This window comes from Tenrec ecaudatus, chromosome 4, assembly GCF_050624435.1.
Source record: "Tenrec ecaudatus isolate mTenEca1 chromosome 4, mTenEca1.hap1, whole genome shotgun sequence".
Lineage (NCBI taxonomy): Eukaryota > Metazoa > Chordata > Mammalia > Afrosoricida > Tenrecidae > Tenrec > Tenrec ecaudatus.
Window position 1 is genome coordinate 108,860,534 of NC_134533.1, and position 23,028 is coordinate 108,883,561.

General features: G+C 44.2%; 1 protein-coding gene across 2 annotated transcripts in view; it reads right to left on the reverse strand.

Moving 5' to 3' along the window:
• Nucleotides 1-23,028, reverse strand: part of ALG9 (ALG9 alpha-1,2-mannosyltransferase) — a 118,260-nt gene that overhangs the window by 14,326 nt on the left and 80,906 nt on the right. For both annotated transcript variants that reach the window (XM_075546583.1, XM_075546584.1), the window contains exon 14: nucleotides 17,270-17,400. In XM_075546583.1, the coding sequence (XP_075402698.1) occupies nucleotides 17,270-17,400 (131 nt within the window). The remainder of the gene's footprint in view (nucleotides 1-17,269; nucleotides 17,401-23,028) is intronic.

Sequence of the window (23,028 nt, forward strand, 5' to 3'; positions counted from 1 at the left end):
CAAGTGAGCTCTGAGTTTCATTCATCCTGGTTCCGTCACCAGAGGCTTAGTGCCACCTTACAGCACGGGCTTAAGCGCAAGGAGACAACCATGGACAAGATGGCCCTTACCCTCCCTCTAGGAGGAATTCAAAGTCCAGCTGAATCTGTGGTTTGGAACAATCACCTTGCTAAGCACAATGTTAGGTCTGACTCAAATATACCAGAAATGTATTCATTCTCTCATAGTTTAGGAGACTGGGCATGTAAATTCAGGGCACCAACTTTAGGGGAGGGTTTCTTTCTCTGTTGACTCTAAGGCGGCAGTTCTCAACCTGTGGGTCGTGACCCCTTTGGGGGTCAAATGACCCTTTCACAGGGGTCACCCGATTCATAACAGTAGCAAAGTGACAGTTATGAAGCAGCAATGAAAATAATTTTATGGTTGGGGGGGGTCACCACAACACGAGGAGCTGTATTAGAGGGTCGCGGCATTAGAAAGGTGGAGAACCACTGTGAAGGCCCTTGTTGCCTTTTAACATCTGTGAACTCTGAATACCCTGGAAATCTTCCTGTGTCTTCATATCACCCTTCCGCCGGGTCTAGGTACTCTGCACAGTCACCCAAGTTTCAAAGCATGTGCTCCCCTCCCAGCTCCTTCCTTCTTGGTGTACTGAGTCCTAAACATCAGCTCACTTCTCTCGCCTTTTTAAATCTCTTGGAAGACACAGGTGATGTAGACCACACCCCAGGGGAGCGCCCCTCTATTAGATCAGGGTTAAGAACTGACTGAGGATGCTGGCCCCGACACTTATGACACATCCGATACCATCGTGGAGGATTAATTACATCATTATATAACTGTCAAATCACATCATCAAATAACCATCACAGCCCACTGAAGTTGACATATATTTTGGTGCTACATAATTTCAATTCTCCTCTGGATTCTACTTGTGATCTTTAATAAAATTAGGTATCTTTAACACAAGAAGACATCAATTTCTTCTAAAATATGAAGTGAGGAAAAAGCCAGTGTTTGCTTAGGTCCATTCTCCCATATGAGCTGGGATAGGGAGATTCTTGGATTATTTTTTAACAAAAAAGAACACATTAGCTTGAGTTCATTGAACTCATTACCACTAGAGCAGCTGCTCTGGATGAACGTCTCTATTACCATCAATAGCTGGCGTAGATCTCATCACTGAGGCACTTTGAGCTTCTGTTCTGTGGTACTATTGCTGACATAAGGAAGTCAGCCTGGTTATTTGCCTTTATGAAGGAAAGACCAGCAGCAGTTGGGCATGGAATGATGTATGCACGCATCATGCACATGGTAACTAGGATCAGACTGAGTTGCAAATCAGAGACAAATTCCCTCAGAGCCCCCCTGCTAGAAAGTCCATGCCCAAACACAGTGAGGCTAGAGGACAGAACAGAACTGCCCCCTGTGGGTTTCTGAGATGATAACCCTTTGCCAGGAGTCGAGAGCCTCCTCTTTCCCCCTCACAGCAACTGGTGGTTTTGAACTGCTGATCTTGAGGGTGGTGGTTACTATGCTACCAGGGCTCCCAACAGAGAAAAATTATTAAGTATCAAAAATTCATAAAAGGGTTCTGGGAAGATGGGGATGTAGAATGACCATCGTCCCATTGTTCTGCCTTTTCCTCAAGAGGACAACAAAAATCCAACAAGGAATAGTGCTTCGCCACAGGAGTTCCGAATCCTGGAGGAGGATTGGCAGTAGAGGGGATAAAGACAGACAAGACTCGCCAAACTGATAAGTACTGTAGCCCAGGATATCACTTCTCCTCCGATTCCTGCTCCTCCTCCCCCACAGCCACACAGGTTGTGAGCTGAGTAAGGGGAGTAAGCCTGCTACTCTCACCACGCCGTGGGGCACAGTAGTTACAAATTGGGCTGCTAACCACAAGGTCGACAGCACCAGGGGCTCCAAGAAAGACGGGGCTTTCTACTCCTGTAAAGAGTTACAGGTTTGGAGACTCGCGGGGCCACATCTCATCTGCCCTGTCCTAGGGTCGCACGAGTCAGGGTTGACTTGATGGTAGTGAGTGAGCATGAGATTCTAACCACCACAGCCACTACCTGAACCAAGACACAGGGTCTCCACTTCTGCTCTAAAGTCAGTAAGGTGTTTGGAGTGTTCCAGGACCACCCACTCAACAGTGCTGGCCCCAGAAAGTCTGTGCAGCAGGGCCGGCTCTCCTGTGCCGAACTCTCCCTGCCTCCTCACACCCCATTGCTGGGCCTCGGAAACCAGCAGGAGAGACCTCCCAGGGAGGCAGGGCAGGTCCACCTGCTCCCCTTTGGGGTCAGTGCTGAGGGCAATGGCTGAGGCTGATGGGTGCCAGTAAGAAGGTGACGGCAGTCCAGTCCACACACCACAGGAAAAGCTCGGGCGGCACCGAGGATCTAGCGGGATGTGGAAAACCTCCCCTAACAGTAATGGACAGGTTCCCGACAGTGGCGTCTGGAGATGGTCACCTGAGTGGAGAATGTTCCCCCAACCACTGCAGGGCCCCTGGGGCTGTGAGAGCAACAAGACAGTCAGATCTCTCAGAGGGTCTCCTGGGGAGGGCCAACTCCTTTTCCACCCGAAACAAGGAGATCAGCCTGTTCTTCCCCTCAATGCCCATCCAGGTACAAGCAGCCCCAGGTATAAGAGCAGGGAAGGAAGGAACCCTTGGGAAAACGAATGTAAACCCGGTCCAAGAGCACTGGCTAGAAGTGGATTTTCCAACTGAAAACAGTGGGCACTGAAACGGAGAAGGGAGTTAAGAAGCAGACATCAGACTGCAACCCCCTAGTGGGTAAAATGGTTAGCACGTGATATTTGGCCTGAGTAGCGGTGCCCAAAGGTGGACAGACTGACCATGGCATGTAGTCTGGTATGTTTGGGAAGGCTGAAAGTAGAAAACTGAGATCTAGAATGCTTGAATACGAATTAAAGCAGGGATGAAGAAGGATCTGTCAGAGAGGGAATGGAAACAGTAAGTAAAGGTAGAAGGTTCTGCCTAAGAGGTAGGTGGGTTTTTGTTTGTTTGTTTGTTTTTTGGGGGGTTGTTTTACAGAAAGCAGTGTGAACATAAGAAGCAAATACTAGGGAAACCAGAGAGCGAACCCCTTTGAAAACTCCAGTACTGCAACCCAAACCCCAAGACTCGGCAAAAGACAGAGACGCAATGGGCCACTCACATGAGCGTGACAAAGGGAATGAAAATGCTACCTCCGAAAAGATATAAGTGTGTGTATGTATGTGTATATGTATATATGTATGTATATATATGTATATATATCATATTAAATGAAGGGGGAAGTGCAGAGTGGAGACCCAAGGCCCAAGTGTCGACCAATGGAGATCCCCTCATAGAGGGGTTTAGGAGAGGAGATGGGTTAATTAGGGTGTGAGGTAGTATCGATGAAGAACACAGCTTTCCCCCGGATCCTGGATGCTTCCTCCCCCCAGCTACCATGATCGAATTCTACCTTGCAGGGCTGGATGGGACGGAGGCTGTACACTGGTGCATATGAGGGTTGGAGGTACAGGGAATCCAGGGTGGATGATACCTTCGGGACCAAGGGTGAGAGGGACGATGCTGGGAGAGTGGAGGGTGAGTGGGTTGGAAAGGGGGAACTGATTGCGGGGATCCGCGTGTGACCTCTTCCCTGGGAGAGGGACAGCAGAGAAGGGGGGAAGGGAGACTCCGGATAGGGCAAGATATGACAAAACAACGATGTATAAATTACCAAGGGCATATGAGGGAGGGGGGAATGGGGAGGGAGGAGGGGAAAAAAAAGAGGACCTGGTGCAGGGGGCTTAAGTGGAGAGCAAATGCCTTGAGAATGATTGGGGCAGGGAATGTATGGATGTGCTTTATACAATTGATGTATGTATATGTATGGATTGTGGTAGGAGTTGTATGAGTCCCTAATAAAATGTAAAAGAAGAAAAGAGAAAAAAATGATTAGGGCAAAGACTGTACAGATGTGCTTTATACAATTGATGTATGTATATATATGAACTGTGAAAAGAATTGTATGAGCCCCAATAAATTGTTAAAATTAAAAAAAAAAAAAAAGAAAATGCTACCTCCGATAAGCACATCACGGGGGAAGAAGAATAGAGCAAGCAGCATTACACAGAACGAAAGCACGAAGGGAAAGCAACGCAAAACAAAAAATGAGCTAAAAGACTTATGGAAAACACACACAAACAATAGGAGGATCTAAAATAGAGATTACAGATGAAAGTGACAGGAACAGGAATGAGAAACACGATGATGGAAGGACTGAACAGACTTGACCAGGCAGAAGAAAGAATCAGCACATTAGAAGGAAAGAGAATTAAAATTACATATGCTGAGGAGCAAAAAGAATGGAAGAATCCTGTTAAGAAGTGGGGGAATGCCTAACAGAATTTCTCATTCTATGGACTCTGACTTCCTACAGCCATAAAGGTTGGATGAACCCCTCAAACTACCATCCGGAAATAACCTTTAAACATTACATCTTAAAACCAAACAGTGATTTAGCTTAAGTAGGATAAAATGTCAGCCTTAAGCATCACATTTTTTTCTTGTCAGGCAAATGTGAACATTATTTTACTATATCAAGAAAAACATTGTCATTTATTCAAAATGATAATTTGCTGAGAATTGAGTCAAGATTAGGTCAAACATTTTAGTAATGACTGCCAATGTGTTATTTATTTTTAAAGTGACATATTTCATTTTTTGTTATCATAGTCCCAATAACTATACTTTATTATTTACCAAAATGCATTTACTGTTTAAAACAAAACAGCAAATTTAAAAAGTTTTTAAAATACCAATGAAAAATGGATTAGGTACAAGCAAATTAATAAAATAACACAAAATTTAAAGGTCTATGCAGCCTTTGCAAACATAACATGTTCTTATTTTAAATTAATTCAATTAAATATATTTGTAAAAGAATAAATGCATTTTAAAAATACTTTTATTGGAGGCTCTTACATCTCTTATCACAAACCATACATTCCTCCAATGTGTTAAGCACATTTGCACATATGCTGCCATCATCGTTTTCAAAGCATTCGCTTCCCACTTGAGCCCCCAATGTCAGCTCCCCATTTCTTCTCCCCGTCCTCCCTTAGGAACCCTTGATAAGTTATAGATTATTTTTTCCATATCTTACATCGTCCTCCATTGCCCCTCACCTACTTTTCTGTTATTCGTCCCCCTGGGAGGGGGTTCTAGTTTGATCCTTGTGACCAATTCCCCCTTTCTCCCCCCACCATTCCTGAATCCTCCTGGTATCTCTACTCTCCTTGTTGGCTCTGAGGGGTTTATCTATCCTGGATTCCCTGTGTTGTGGGCTCTTATCTGTAGCAGTGTGCATGCTCTGGTCTAATCCGATTTATAAGGTAGAATTGAGGTCATAATAGTGGGGTGAAGGAAGCACCAAAGAGCTAGAGGAAAGTTGTGTTTCTTCGGTGCTATACTGCACCGTGACTGGCTCATCTCTTCCCTGTGACCCCTCTGTGAGGGGATGTCCAATTGTCTACAGATGGGCATTGGGTCTCCACTCCATGCCCCCCGCCCCACTCCAGATTCACCTTGGGTATGGTTTTATTCTGGGTCTTAGATGCCTTGATACCTGATCACATTGACACCTCATGATCACACAGGCTGGTTTGCTTCTTTCAAATATTATGTTCTTTAAGATCGAGAGGAGATCAGAAGAGCCCTTATAGAGAAGTGGTGAGACCACCTGGCTACTAACCGAAGGATCAGTAGTCCCAACCACCAGCCACCCTGAGTGAATGACGTGGCAGTCTGTTTCTGTAAAGATTTCCTACTTCGGAAACACAATGGGCAGTTCTACTCTGTCCTTTGGGCTCACTATGAGTGGGAGTCAAACTGACAATGACTCCCACAAGATGAGCTAGAGCCTTAGGAGGCAGTGAATGAAGGAAGATGTGAATGAAGACAGATGTGAATGGCTGTCTAACTCAAAGACTGTCACTAAGGAGTATGTGTAGAAACTGCTCAACTGGTGTCTGCGAGGTGGGCATCAATAACAAAATAAAACTATTCAGAAAAAAAAGTTAATTAAAACCAAAGTACCTTCCTGCTAAATTAAAAATAGTTTTAACTTAAAATTTTTATATATATCCAGCAATGGCTGTAATTAAGGGAAGTGCCACAGTATTAGCCCGGGGGAGCAGAGGCAGCATAACGTAGGGAGCTGTAATGTGCACAGCGGTTCAGGGGGGAAATTCCATTACCTTTTTGTTACATTTTACACATTTTTAAGCCTGCCCTCCTCCCACCCCTCTGCCGCCGCATGTGCCTTTATCCCAGAAACAAAAATACTTCCCTCCCAGGGAGAAAGGATAAGAGACCTAACCAAGCAGGTGCCTGAGCAGCAGAATTAGCCATGGCTCAGAATGTTTTCTAATTCAATTACCAGCCCTATTTATCAGGGCGAGGAGCGCTCTGCTGTGGAGATTTCAATCAGCTCCGCTGACGTCAACGGAAGACCTGGCGTCTCCAGTTCAGCAGGCACAAATGAAAGTGCTCAATGTTCCGTTTACAGAGCAAGCACTCTAGGATGCTCGGCTTGTTTTATTTTTATCGGTCTGTTTGTCCATCCATCCATCCATCAATCCAAACATTAGAATCCCCTGTGAACCTAGCTAAGCCCTTTCTCGGTTCTCTTTCTAGCTAGGGCTCTTTAAAAGTTTTTATATATTTTCCCCCTTTATAGTTCTGACTCATTCTTCATTTATAGTTCAGCTGGTCCTTCACAGCTCTCTTCAGTTCTGGGAAAGTGGACGTCAGAATTCCCTCAAGACCTAGGGTGCAGTTAACTTAGAGCCCCGCAGCCACTCTTAAGAACTGCTCCGCACAAAGCTGGCAGAGTAACATGGGGATGCTCTCTAACAGTTTTTCACCAGGAAATGGGGTGCAGGACCTTCCTCTAACAGACTACGGTAACTCATGCAGCGGTGACGGATAAGCCTGTCCCACAGAAGAGCAGGGGAGAGTAAAGGTACATGTCCTACTCCACGAGACTGCCAGTCCTCTGATGACAGAACTTGGCCTGGCCCACTGCAGTATCTCCAGCTTTTAAAACAGTACCCCAGACTAAGTAAATATTCTATGAATGAAGGTGCCCTGTCCCTTTAACCAGAGCACCGAGTCTACCTTCTTTCTCCTAGCTAGCAATATCCATCATCTAGGAGAAAAAGGAAACATGAAAAGTCATGTCCAGTTCTTCTTTCTCTTCTCTTCCCAGACAATTCAGTCCTGAAGCCAGCAGGTGAGGCAGCGCCAAGCAGAAGTCTCGTGTGCGAGAGGAGATGTAAGAGCGACAGGGGCCCATGGGATGGATGGGAGAGCACGAGTGAGATGGGAGAGCATCCACAGTGGATGAGAAATAGTGAATGCAGAAGGTCACGTCACCCAGAATGGGAGGAGCATGACCCTCCTTGTGACCGACACACTGCTCTCTTTGTAGCAGTTCATACAACAGACCGTTGACACTCAGCTCTCGGCAACTGTGTGGTAGCTACCTGCAGAGATCCCAGTGCAGCAACTTAGTGGCTTGCTGAAGCACACACTGGAACCAGTCTGGGGTACAGAGTTTTCATTTTGCTGCTTTGGGACCCTGACCAATCACCTGACATAATATCATAACCTCTTAACCAGTCACCTTTAGCCAATATGCAGAAAAAGGAATTCGAGAAAGAACTTCTGAGGCAACTGGCCATTTCTTTTTCTTTCTTTGGCAACTGGGCAGTTCTGTTGCTCAGTTCCATCATCGTTGCCTTTCACCAGTCTTTTTCCATTGTGAGGATTTCTTAGATGTGAAAACCTGGTACAAGCCCCATGCCCAGTGCTCTGGTAAAGGCGCCAATCAAGGTTCTACAGGGTGCTTTAGAGCCGTCTCTGGGCTACTTCCCTGTAACAAATGAGTCGCACTGGAGGCCACAACAGACAGATGACTTTAACAAGCTTTACAGAGATAAAATAAACTCCAAGTAACTAAACAATAATCTTTATGTCACCCAATCAGAAGCTTTGAAAAAAATCCTTACTCTGCCTTTGTTATTTCCCATTCTTTCCCTTACTCTAGAATCAATTTAATTTTACAGTTATAAAATATCAAATAATTATCCCATACTTACACCCACTGTGTGCTTGGAGTGGCAGGGAGTCACTATGAGGGAACCTAGAGAGAAGGCCGCTGGGTCATAGGTAGCTGCAAGCAATACAGGCCCATACCTGGCTCCCCATGCCTGGGAACACCTGTCTCGGAACGCACACAGAGCTTGGACCCGGTCTCATGCGAGAGAAAGGATTTGTACAACATTGAAATGTAGACAATCTGAGCTTCAGCAACATGAAAATATTTATTCTTAAAATGGCAGTAGGCTTCCATAATTAAAGAGCTGAATAATGCATGTGTTTTGAAGTCAAATCTGGCCTGAGCTAACTGCCAATGCAGAGTCTGAGGAGAGTAACTGGGGGAAAAATAAACAAACAAACAAACAAAAACCAAAGGCCAAAGCCAGATAATGAAGTGTAGCATAAAGGACAATAATCACAAAAATCTCATGAAGTCTGCTCTCCTCTTGTGCCTTACTGTTCTCAGCATTCCTGGCACAGCGGACCGTAGGGCGGGAGACCCCATCCTGGCTGACACGTAAGGAAAGACAAGGGCACTTCAGCCACTGGTTAGGAGGCAGGCCTAATTCCACCCCAACGACCTGAACAACATGAGCATGTGCAACTGTTGGCTGGCTGGGCTCCCTTTCCTCCCGGGTAGTAAGAAGCTGCCGAGGCAAACACTGCTGGACGATTCTGTGTGCTAGAGAGCCTTTTGTATAAATCTTCTTTAAAAAGAACCACTTAAAAAAGTAATCCAATTTGGGTGTTGAATGACATCAAAAGAGCCCTGATCTGTACTCTTTTGACATGCCTTCCATCGGGAGATGAAATCTGCTTCCTCTCACCTTGCGCAGGGTGAGTCAAACGGGCGGCTTTCAAGGAAAAGAACGTGGCAGAAGTGATGCTGGGTGGCTTCCAGGGTTGGGTCATAAAAAGCTGTACTGCTTTTAAGAAGCTGTGCACTTTGGGAAGCTGGCCGCCCTGCTGCAAGGTATCCCGGCCACATGGAGAAGCCCGTGTAGGTGATTCTGCCAACAGTCTCTGTTGAGATCCCAGCCACAACCAGCGTCAGCTGCCCGGCATGTAACCAACACCTCCAAGCCACTTCCTGCCCCAGCAACCTCTCGTGGCCAGAACTTAAGAAACCTTGAGCAAGGTTCACCAAGCTGAGCACAGTCAACTCTTGAAGCCTGACAGAAAACGGGGACTACCCGATTGTAGTTTTACACCACTAAGTTTGAGTGAGGTGTTACACAGAAAGAGTTAACTGAAACAAGAGCTTCCAACTAGCTTGCCACGAGGGCGATTACGTCAACAACTTCCTTATTATCTTCTGGAAATAAATCGTTCTGTTTGTGCCATCAGCCAGACTACCACATAGAACCAAAATAGATACAGGTGATGAGGAGTCACTAGGTCTCCTAGCTGCTGCGTTCATTCCTCTTGGGCTAAAAGCCGAGCCACGGTTTCAGTGAAACCCCTGAGCACTCCCGCTCGGTGACTTATGAACGGACACAGCAGGCTGTACTGCCAGCACAGCCCTCGCCCTGCTGCTTGAGAGTCTGACTGTCTCCGCAACACCCGCAGAATGTGGCCACTTCTCACTCCTTACTGGCATTCTGTTGTCACGCAGAGTTAGGAATTTGTGTGGTCTTGAAATCTTTACCTACACAAGACTTGCTAAATTGTCCTAGACTCTGAACCAAGTCAGCATAAAATTCAGCTGTGGTTCATTACCATGGAGTCATGCGACAGACGGAAACACTGTCCAGTGCTGCACCATCTCCACCCTCTTCAGCATGTATGTGAGTGCACTGGGGAGGCAGCTGTGTACTTTTCCAAGTAAGAGCCTTCCAAGCTGAAGGGTCCATCTTCAGACTGCCATTGTGCTGTGTTCCGTAAGGTTTTCATCAGCTAATTTTCAGAAGTAGACTTCTAGACCTTTCTGTGTTGTCTGTCTTGGTCTTGAAGCGCTGCTGAAGTCTGTCAACCACGGATGATCCACCTGCGGTGTGTGAAATACTAGAGGACAGCTCCCAGCAACACACAAGCTACCACGGTGTAACAGAGGCAAAACCCACTGCCGTCAGGCCAATTCCAGCTCATAGCAGCCCTATAGGGCAGAGTGGACCTGCTCCGTAGGATTTCTGAGGCTGCGAATCTCTGCAGAAACAGACTGCCTCAACTTTCTCCTGTGGAGCAGCTGGGGGCGGGGGGTTCAAACTGTGTGCTTCCAGTTAGCCCCACACTTAGCCACTGTGCAACCAGGGGTGGTGGACTGCAGGTCAGATAGAGCTAATTTGCTCCAAAATACTAAAGTATCAAATTTTCTAAACAAAAACCCAAAGTGAGGAAAGTACAAAGGATGGCTACTGTGAGTGGCTGAAACGACTGTGGGGTGCCATTGCCAGATAGCTACCACCAACTCTGTTGCCCAGGAGACAAACTCCAACACAGGGAGAGGCGTTTCCCTCCACACCCCATGGCCAAATATTCCTACCACACTGAGAATCGAACCCACCACTGCGCTGGTAGTTGATAGCCACACTCTCCCTTCCCTCCTCTCTGGGGGATCTCAAAGTCGGTATTCCATTACCCACTTGTCGGGCTATTTCCTACAAGTAGCAGTTATATCAGGCCTCAGAGAGTGAAAACAAAACCCCCTCTAATTTTAGAAAGACTGGAATGCGAGAATGACAAATGTGTCTGGTTTTCAGAGAGACAGTGCACTAGGGTAGACCCCATGTCCTGGAGGGATTGATTGCTAGACCTTGAGAAAATTAGCCAGCCTCAGTCAAGTTGTACGAAGAGAAACTGCACTTCTAGTTCTGGCGAGGCACAAGGAGAAACTAGAAAGAGGACACGAAGCTCACACACCTGGGTCCTTTTCAAAGGAGAGGGGTGTGTGGTTTCCAGTCCCCTGAGAATACGAAGAAGATGCCTGTTAAGAAAAGCAGCTGATGGACCTTTGGGGTGCATTCTCCCAGATGGTAACAACCTTCTTGGCTCTTGAAGCCCTTTTCTTGACGCTTGTCTTCACTCCCACCTGACTGCTTCCTTCCCTTTACGTCAGTTGAGGACCAATCTAGACCACAGTCATTGCAAACAAAAGGCAGGCCAACAAATTAAGCCGAATAAACCAAGGCCAAGCACACAGTGCACACAGACTACGGGGCACAGGCACCACATTATCTACTTCACCCCCCGCCCCGCTCTTTGGGATATGTTCCTTTTATATTGTGAGACTCGCACAGGCTGACCACAGATAGCCTCTCTTGACGGGGCCGGGTCGGGCATTTTCAAATGAACCCTGATTTGGACAATAGATCTTAGATAAGGTTACCTACTCAGAGCAAAACCAAACCAATCAAAGGGTAAATTGAACTATCCTTACCTAGGCCAGGTTTCTTTTATCTTTGTACTTGAATTCATAATATCTTCTGTTTCAATTAGTGATTTTCCCCTCTGCCATTAATATAAATCTCACTTTCCTTGAAGTCTCAGTTCATGGACCACATCTTTTATGAAGCCTTCCCAATGGACTCTTGCCTTCATATTCACTGCCATCGAGTCAATGCTGACTTGCAGTGAGGCCCCTGTGAGTTTCTCAGACGGTAACTGTTTACCGGAGTAGAAAGCCCAGTCTTTCTCCTTTGGAGCTGCTGGGGGTCTCGAACTGTGGACCATGTGGGTTGCAGTCCGATGTGTAACCACTACACCATTAGGGCTCCATCTTGCCTTCATGGACCTCTCCTACTTTGAGCTTCCAGCACTTATATGTTTGCACATTGTTTTCATATGTGTAGGTCTTCCTACAAGTGTTACAAGCAATTTAAGAGCAGCATCTCTGCCTAGTTTCAATAAAGCAAGCAGCTCTGAGACAAACACACAGTGTTCAGTAAATACTCTGAGGTGCAGACCTGCCTACCGGCGGCCTGAACAAGGACTCTCCAGGTGCTTCTCTGCTGCTGATTCCTGTGCCCATCGCACGCTGTACTTTTTCTTGAAAGCACTTCAACACAGTTAGCTATTATATCATGATTTGTTTAATGCCAGCTTCCTCGTTCTGGGGCAGAAGACCTTTGTCCATGAGAACAGGGACTGGGTGTACAGTTCACCACTGTATACCTAATGGCCATCACAGTGCCTCCCAGGGCTCCACAAATAACTATTGATTGGACAGATGGCAGAGGAATGGAAGATGGGGGAAAAAGATCTACAGGCAAACTAAAAGAAAGCTGATTTTGATTTTAGGGACGGAAATATTTGGGACGCAAACCTGCTTACAATTTAAACCAGACATATGATAGGATGCTGCTCAGACTTATTTAAACTTTCTCCTTTTCCAGATACTAGCTGGAGAATAGTTGACTTACCATTCAATCTAAAACACATGTGGCCATTACAGCTGGATGGTCCCGTTACGAGTCAAAAAGTACTGCTTCCAGGTGCCAGGTCACACACGCATGAGTCGTGCTTGGTTCTCAAATGAAATGGGTTGAAGCATGCCTCTGTGATCCCAGGCTAGCGGCAGAGTTCTCTCAGTAATACACGTGTCTCATTAGAGTGCCTTCCCCAAACAAGGTCCAATTAGATTCCAGGTACAGTGGTCTGCTCAGAAGGTTCTGGTGACTGTCCTGGGATTCCAAATGGGTAATCTTGGGAGATTTTCTCAAAGGACAGAGAACAATTATGGGATCTAATTATGAGGAAATTTGAAAACTGCTTTAGTGAGAAAAAAGCCAGGAAAGTTGTACTAAGGAATCCCCTCTCCATGTGTCCCCTTCCCCCATTAAACAATGTACCTGCTCACTCTTCAAGGGCATTAAGGGCTGTCTGATGAGAATTTTAGTGGGAAACTTGACCCCATTTAACCTACGCCTGGACCTTATCTCTTCAGACTTCCCTTTGTTCCTTAAACTCAAAGCCCATTGGAAAGGAACACAGGCTGACTCCCTCAAAGATGTTTGCATGTAACGCAAATTTAGGAACATGGCATTCTTTGGAGGAGAGTTAAGGAGATGGAAACACAACCTTCAGAAGCATGGAGACCTAGATGGAGGATACATGGAGGAACAACAGCTTCAGATTGTGATAGTTTTGCATGAAAAAGATTTCTATGATTTTGTAGAAATGCTTTTTGACTTACTCTTCTATTTCTCTCTCTCCCCCCCCCCCCCCGTCTCCCATAACACATCACTATGGCCTGGTGAAGAGGCTTTAAGGCACCTCAGGGCCACACTCGAGCTCAGAGAGCCACCTCTGAGGCACAGCCTCCGCGGAGAGAGTCTACCTTAACTGGCTCGGAGTCGGTAACATGAGATGTCACAGTGCTGATGTATATAAGCTGCCATACTGTGGCAAATGGACCTGCAGCATCCTGCTCTTTTGGCAAGTTAGATCAATGTTACTAGGAAGTGCTGAGGCAGCAAAGTGTGAAATAAATCATCATGTTTTGGGAATCCTAGGCCGGCTACTAATTAATTGATAGGCCTACACTGCTTTAGAATTTCAACGCTCTTGCATCTTCCCGCGCTCATTTAATTCTCACAGCAGCCCCATAATGCAGACACAGTATTCATATTTAGATTTCACTAATGCGGAATTTGGGGACTCAAGCAGGAACTAGCAAGTGCTATTACATTCTTTACGTAGGTCTTTTGATTCCGTGGCTTCTTTGGCAGACCTCCAAGTGCACTGTAACTTAACTGATTTCTTCCTTTCTTAGCATCTGGTAATATAAATAATGCCTGAATACAACCTTCAGGGAAATGAGAAACCCCAGAAAGCATTCCCCAATAACCCTCACTTATCCTCCACCGACACTAGGGGTATGCGCAGCGGGGGGCTAGAAAATGAAGAAGCTGCAGGGACCAATCAATAGAGAATAGGGATGTATAATGAAATAAGTAAGTGTCTGTGTCTGGTCCAGACTCTGTAGCAAGTTCTGCTCAACTTGCAAAAGTTCCTGGACAGAGAGCAGCATCTTGTGCTAGAAAAAACAATTTATAGCCATGACTAGCACTTTCAATATAGCAAAAGGTTAAAAAAACAAACAAAACAAAAACAGCTTGAGCCAGGCTCTTGGGGAAAAGTCATGAGTTTCCTGGATCTGAAACTTGGCCTGGCCTACTCTGCAAGCAATGTATCTCCTGACTTCCCTCCCGCATTACCTCTATCTAGTTCACCAGAGTCATCTCCCGGACTTCTCTACATTTTTCTTCTTCCAGCCCATCTCCCCCACACTAATGCAATCTTCAAATGCAATTTTTGGGAATCAATCTCTCCCTTGTGATTTTCCAACAGCAAAGACCTTCTGTTACATCACTAATCATATTCAGTCATGTATGACAGCCATCTAATTGCATGCCCATCTCCATCAGTGTGCTCTAAGCTCCCCAGGGCAGGGTCATGCCTACACGAAGCTTAAGCTCTTAAATGTTGAAGGGCTTCAATAATACTCCAACCCTAACTTCATTCACTCTTGGTCATCTCATCTATTCTCATGCTTTTAAATGCTATGTTATTGCCAACACTTAGACACGGCTCTAGCTCAGAAGCCCCAGCTGGACATGCAATAACTCTGTTTGCCCACTGACACACCAAACTGAACCCAACTGAAGTGAGTCTTCCCTCATGGTCCTCACAGACTGTTCCACTTACAGTCTTTCCTATCTGAGTTCCTGGCAATTTTGATTTTGTGGTTTTTCTGACCAAAATCCTTGGAGTCGTTCGTGGCTCCTTTCTTTTTCTCCCACCTTTAATCTAGGCTTTAAGGAAACTCAGACCATTTCTATCTAGCCTGTCTCTAAACATTTCTCACCAACTCTATTGTCTTCTCTTTCATCTCTTGCCTGAATTACCACAGCAGTCTCCTAAGCAGGCTTCGGCTTCCATCCTTGTGAACACTGTAGCCAAAATGATCCTTTTAAAACAAAAGCCGTCTCGCATCATCGACTCAAAATCCTACATGAGCTTCCCATTTCTTGTGGAGCAGGCGCCTCTCAGGAGCCTACAAAACTCTTCATCATCTGCACTCCTCCCTCCTGTGACCCTCTGACCACGAGCACTGCGGCACATTCTCTTCCCGAGCTCAACTCCAGCCTTACTAGCCACCTTGTTCCTTGCATTGGCTGGTCCCCAGATTGCCACAGGCTAACCCCCTTACATCTTTCAAGGCTCTGTTCAAGTATCATCTTTTCAGTGAGGCCAGTCTTGGCAGTCCAAGTGAAACATGCAGCCCCGGCTGAGTGGCATCCCAATCGTCCTCTTACTCTGCTCTCCTTCTTTGCTTAACAGCCATCATAATCTCACGTACATTGCTGGTTCCCTTATCTATGATGTCTTTTGTGTGTCTCCCTTGCCCGCTTCCACACAATCAACTCGGCAAGGTCCAGGATCTTTGTTTAATTCACTGGCACATCTAATGCATATAGAACAATGTCTGGTACATCAAAGGCTCTCAAAAATACATGCTGAGAAGCAGGGCTATTCTTCATTACATGGAAATAGCTCTCAGAAATTCTGTATCAGACACGACTTTGGGAGTGATGGTGTGGCTGAAAGTTCCGTCCTTGAAAATCACTCCAAGTCTCCGTCACCCTCAATTCCTTTCCTCGCCCCTGTCCTTCCCAACTAGCTTTGAGGGGACGCTCACTGAAGAGACTTCGTCTAAAAGCAGTGATATGCTCACCTCTCACAGCCATCCAAATCCCACTCCAGCCTCACTTTCGAGACCATCTCGGCTTTCCTGCTAAGCTTGACTGAACCCACTTCTATGAAGACCAGTCTTCTAACTCATTCCATTAATTAGCTACCCTTTCCATCTCCTCCTAGTTCTGGGTATCCAGTTCCACATATGGTTCCTGACACTTCAACCGGCACCTTGACGTTATCTAGCTTTTCTGGCGCTGGGCCTTGGCACACCAGTCCTTATTTCTGAGCCCCAGATTTTCCTCTCAGGACCTCGTCCTCTCCCTGAGACCTTTTTTGATCCTGGGCACTGTCCACCAGGCTTCTCTGGGCCTCGCAGCTTTCCTTCGGTTGACTGGAGATCTGCTCACTTCCTAACACAAACAACCCGAGCTTTCAAACGCCATCTCTCTGTGGCTCTTCTACTTGAATCTCCTGACTACCCTCACTATTAACCCAGGAAAATTTTCTGAAGAGACAGTCAAAACTATTTGGCCTCTCTATTTAATCTTTCAAATCTGCCTCAGCCCTGACTGAACCTAAGCCTGGCAAAAATGGACATGAACTTCCAGTCAATCTTTCCGACAGTACTACAACACTCTTGATTTAAATAACTGGAATTTATTACCCAAAATTAGTAAATCAATGTCAAACGCTAGTCTGAGTTTTATTCAGTAGACTTATCTACTTGACAGGTCTGCTCATCTGGATGCCAGAGTACGCATTACATCCTGGTGCCTAGAAAAAGAGAACTCAGGGGAGCGAAGCCAGCAGGCAGAGAGGATGCTGACTCCCATCAGCAAACAAGGAACCCAAATTCACTGCCATTGCTCTTAGCAATCCCCTGTCCCCCCCCTCCCCCCCGGTGGGTTTCTGGGACTGTTTAAGGGAGTAGAAAGCCCAGTCTTTTTCCTTGGAGCTGCTGGTGGTTTCAAACTGCCCGCCATGCAGATTTCACCCAACACATAACCACTATGCCACCAGGCTCCTAGGAGACAATCATTTCCTTTGAAGCCAAGATTCCTGCCCTGGAAATATTCTTGACTCAGTAAAATATGAATGCCCAGACACACGGAGATCTCCGAGGGATGCAGGCACCTCAGATGTTGAAAAGAGACCAGGACTTTCTACAGCCAACCTGTTGAGAACCTTATTTTTTTTAAACAGCCACGTCTACATTTCTTTGTCCTGTACCTCAAGGAAGACAGAATAAAGTTCTCTTTGTAAAGCCAAAAAAAAAAAAAAAAAAGGAGAACTCTTGGATTCCTCAGGAACAAGGCAAGATTAGAAGAGTGTTTGGGGCCAAATAAAATAACAATGGCTCACAGGGTCAGCCAAGGACTGGAAGTTATTTACCCCTAGAATCCAATTTTCACCCTACCAGTCCCACCCACTACCCCCTTTAGCATCAACACAACATACCTAGCAGCATCAAGGAACGGTCTGGAGGCCAGGCTGATCCATTCTTCTCGATTAGCTGAATAGTTTGGTTCCCGAGGTGTTTCTCTCGAAGTGTCCAAATCTACTAAATAATGGCATTTATTGATGTCAATCTGCAAAGGAAAAAAGGCCAACCCTTCATTAGTAATTGCAAAGGTCCCTTTCAGGATACAGAACATCAATTGCTGTCCTAGGAATTCCCACAGGGTCCAAAGAAACATCCAAGTCTTTAGAAGACATATCGCAATGTTACTGTGCGCTCTTCCTTCGTGTGAGAGAGGGTCTTAGGGGGACATGGGCTTGTCGACTCAAATATATATGTAAGCTCTGAGGAGTCTAACTCTAATTTGGATGAATAGGTCTTTCTTTCCCCGTAGATGATGCTGAAGCTACCATAAGACCACCACAGCCCACCTCTGGTAAACCTCTCACTTTCTGTTCACCATTGTTCCCTCCGATCTGCTCCCTCTTACTGCAGAAATTGAAAGGTCATCCTGACTAACTATAAATGCTAACGCGTAAGGAAGCCCTGATCCCCGACACAGCTACATGAGGTGATGCTACATAACAGCTGTATCCACAGTCTCCTCTTCTCATAGTCATCAGGGTATTTTTTAAAAGGCTTTTTAATTTCCAAATTATAGGTGGTACAGAAATATCGTGTATATCATCTCCAGAGATTGAACAGATTTGAGACATCAGAACTATCTCTGCAGTAAAAGTTTTTTTGTTTGCTTTTCAATGATATCAGAACTAGAGGGGCGAAGAACATTGTGAAAAATATAGGTACTACCAAAACTATTGTCACTTAGTCATGGACTCTCCTGAGAGTAATTATACATCTCACCTAAAGCATACTAGCACTCTGTGCCTCACAAGATGCATCAATTCAATAGAACGTGCTATAAAATATGTAGGATCCTTCTGCTGTCAGAATATTTCCTCTAGTTCTTTAATATTTCCTTCCCTATTATGGTCTTTGTTTTACCTCATGAATCTTGTTAGACTTACGTATGCTCATTTATATAATTAAGAGCATTTGATGCATGAAATCCAAGAGAGATAACCCTTCAGAAACAGTAGCGGGAGTAATGATTCCCTGAGAGTACAGGAAGGGGGGCAGGAGGGGAAGCTGATTGCAATGATGACTGTATAACCCCACTCAAAGGGAATGAATAACAGAATTGTAGGTGAACATATTATACACTGGATGGTGTACAAGACAGCAAATAATAACAATAATATATAACATAATAATAAAGGTTTCTGGGGAGTAGGGTGAGGGAGGGAGGGGATAAATATCAAAATATCAATATCAAAGAATTCAAGAAGAAAGAAAATTTTTTGAAACTGATGGTAGTAGAAATTGTAAAATTATACTCGATCTAACTTAATTATGAATTGTTATAATATCTGTTAGAGCTCCCAATAAAATTAATTAAAATAAACAAATAAAATATGCAGGTTCCTTCTCATGTTTAGTTCATTTCAAACACATGAGGGTGGTGGTGGGGGAGGGAAAAAAGAGGAGCTGATACACAAGGGCTCAAACAGAAAGCAAATGTTTAGAAAATGATAATGGCAACATATATACAAATATGCTTGATACAACGGATGGATGGGAAGTTGTAAGAGCTGTAAAAACCGCAGTAAAATGATGAAAACAACTGTATCCAGTTTCCTCTTCTCACAGCCATAAGAGTATTTAACAAGGGTATTTTTTTAAAAAGCTTTTTAATTTTTAAGAAAGTTTATAAACATTTTAAAAAACAAAAAGGCACTATCATAGATTGACTTGTGCCCCACCCACTCAAATATTGGCTGTACTATGATTCTCTGGTTCGGTATTTATGCAATAATGCAATGTGACAATTAGGGAATGATGCCCAATGACGTGACCGTATGTGCTATCAACCAATCAGTCATAAGAGAGTTAGGGCGGGCTGCAACTTCTTTGGTTCTCTCACAGCCCTGAGCCGAAGAGTTTCCTCGCGGTGTGGCCTGTAGCTTACAGCACACAGAAAAGAGAGGCAAGCAGAGATCAGAGGGAACCACCCCCTCCAGAGAGAGGAATGGGAGTGGAGTTCATCCCGTGGACCTAGATCCCAGCACTGAGAAGCTCCTAGACCTAGGGGAAGATTGATGCCTGGAGACTGTCAGCTCTCTGGGGAATGCAGTACAAAACGATACAGAAAACTTATGTTTGATGGTAAAAGGTTGAAAGTTTTCCTTTGGGATCGGGAATCAACCAAGGTCCATCAGACATCAGTACTGATATCCCTCATTATGAATTTGGCTGAAATTCTGGTAGTTCCCTATTGATGTACTATAGCAACTGGTTTTTCATTATCTTCAGCAAAATTTTACTTGTATGTAATATTATTGATATTGTTGGATAATTTCTAGATTCTATTGGATCACCTTTCTTTGGAATCTACACAGATATGGATCTGTTCCATTTGGTTGGGCAGGTAGTTGTCCCTCAGATTTCTTGGATTAGAGGAATGAAGGTTGTAACCATTTGTTGAAATACCTCAATTAGTGTTCTATCAATTCCTGGAGCCTTGTTTTCACCACTGCCTTCTGTGCAGCTTGAACTTCTTCCTTCCACACCTTCAGTTCTTTATCATATGCTACATCTGAGCGGTTGAAAGTCGATCAATTCATTTTGGTATGGTAACCAGTATTGCATTTACTCCTTCCTTCTTTCTTCCTGTGCCTCCTCCTCCTTCTTTTTCAGTGAAACTGCCTTATTAAAACCATGTACGCTCAATCAGTATGCTCACTCTGACTCTTGCCTGGGCCCACCTCCAGCATGCTCATGGCTTACTCTAGTTCTCAGATTCATTTCCGTTGGAAGCGGCTTTGGCGGCGTTGACAGCATAACACTTAAATGTTCTAAAAGCCACCAAGTAATGCCCTTTAAAAGGACTTACATAAGTTTATGTTATACATTTATCTCAAAAACATTTTATCAAGAAACAACAAATTAGATCTAAACAAATATTGATATACCTTATTCTTATGTGAAAGAATCAAGATGATAAAGATGTCAAATCTCTAAAGTGATTGATAGATTAAATGCTATCTCCGTCCAAATCCCAGCAGACTGTTTTTTGTTTGTTTGCTGAGACTTGATGAATCAGTTAACCAACATATGGAAGTTCAGAAGAACAAAAGCAGCCAAAGCATTTTTGAAAAAAAAAAAAGTAAGGAGGTTCACTTCCTATAAAATTATAGTAATTAAAATAGTGAGGCATTAGTGTAGGAAGAGATCAACAGACTAATGAAAAAGAATAGATTCACACACACATAGGGATCCTCAATCATGAAAGAAGAGATTCCTTGGAGGGTGGAGAAAGGATTAGGCTGGTTCTAAGGCAAACGGGCAACCATAAAGGGAAATGGACCTTGACCTCACTCCACACATAAACTCAACTTCATATACCTGATAGACTTAAATGTAAAACATAAAACTATAAAGTTCTTGGAAGATAATATAGAAAGCTATCTTCAAGACTGTAGGTTACAAAACTATTTAGACAGAGTACAAGAATAATCAATAAATGAAAACGTGTTTATTTATTGTTATATTATTATTAATTTATTGTACATTTATATATTGTGCATATTTAGGCTTATGAATCCACATACACAAAGGAGGCTTTTAAAAGCACACATAAGAACAACTTGGTTTTCTCTGGCTTACAGTGAACCCTGCTCTCCTCCAACCTCCAACTCCCAGCAGTGATCCCATTTTTATTTATATGTAAAAGAACTTGACTCTCACATCTGTCTTTACATATGGGCTATTTCTCCAGGGGGAGAGCACACTCGGAACTGACGTCAGACCCAGTTCCATTTCACATAACTCTCTAAAAATGATCCTTTACGTAAACACTACAGGAAGCAGCTTTTTGGTCTGAACACCCACTCGAGCTTCCAAGGATTTTAAGAACATGAAACAAAAATGTAAAAGCTTGCCAAGTGTCATGCCTCTGTAATCCAACAGAACCTGCATGAGCAGAAGCTCGTAGGGTCTTATGCCCAGACCACTTTGGGGGAGGGAGTCCTTAGTGTGACATTTCCATACTTGACTTAAGTCTGGCCCTTTCTGGTCTGCACATTACAGGTCTAGTTGCCTAGATCCAGAGAAGAGTAGATGGTCTACTAGAGATGTGGGTATAACTAGTTAACACCCAAGCACACCGGTCAGCTTAAGATTTAACTTATCATTAGTATACAAATCCCACTACTAGATCTAACTGAAATTTTATATTAATTCAATTAATTATATTAAAAACCAATCTAACCTCTTTTTTACTCTTTCTAAGTAGCAGCTACTGAATATCTTTTTTCCTTCCCCAGGGAAGCAGCTATGAAACAACTACAACGCTCAGCAGGATCTCAAGTATAATCAAGGGCAGGCTCTGCATCAGAGAAGGAAAGGGCAGTAGGAAAGCAGCCGTAATCAGCAGTCGAGTGTGGGTGCCAGCACAAGCTAGCTGGGTGACCAGACCCATTTCAGGCTCTGATACCTCCATGTCATCTGTAAAGTAAGGGCGGTGCCATCTCCCTCCCAGAGCTATACTGAGGATTACATGAGATGACTCACACAGATAGACTGGATAAACTGCAAAGGACTATACAAACAGCAATACATTGAAAGACTCCTTGATTAGCTCTGTGAGTTGTGAGAAGCTGACTGGGAGGAAAAGATCCAGCAGCCTAGATTAGTATGCATTGTTAATTCATGTTAAGATCAATATGTAGGACAGTAGGCTACACTAAGAAAAACTCATAATCCCTGATTAGCAATGAATTAGCAGCACCCACTTCTGAGCACCTTTTTTTGTGAATCCTAAACCAGGTCCTATAAAATTCCCAGACAGTATGTCTCTACTGCAATGTATCATTTAGGCCCAGAAATGATGCCAACAAGTATAAACTACATGAAGCACTGTGAAGTCAGAAAGAGTTCAAAGAGGAAGTGATCGCTGGGGGCGACTGCAGTTGGAATCATTCTCTGGAGGTGTAGTAAACTGAAAGAGAGGGAGCAGGGGGCAGGAGGGAGGGGAAAAATGAGGAGCTGATACCAAGCGCTCAAGCAGAAAGCAAATGTTTTGAGAATAATGATGTCAATAAATGTACAAATGTGCTTGACACAATGGATGGATGTATGGATTGTGATAAGAATTGTACAAGCCCCCAATAAAAATGATTGAAAACAAAAAAAATGTGCTTGATACAATGGATGTATGTATGAATTTTGATGAGAATTGTACGAGCCCCCAATAAAATGATTTAAAAAAAACACACAACTAATTAAGAAGAAAAGGAATGTACATTTTTCAAATAATGAATAATATTGATTCAAACAAACAAAAAATAACCCTGGTCAAAAGGAGGAAAATGTACTACAGAATTTCAAATCCTCAGACCCGATGTTTTGAAAGTGGATGAACCTTATGACTACTTCCCTCGGATACCTTTAAACCTTAAACCAAAAGCATACCCTGAGGTTAAAAGCAAACAATAATTCAGCTTAACTAGTTAACAGCTATCTGCCTTGATATCAAATTGACAACAGCAACTTGAAAGATGAGCTAGGAACCCGAGGGAGGGAAAAAACTCAGAGGGGTAAGACAGTTGTACAAGCCAAAGAATGCCATGCATGTCACTGGACTGTATGCAAATGCTGTTGGGACATATTTTGCATGTTCTTAACACCAGAACAAAAA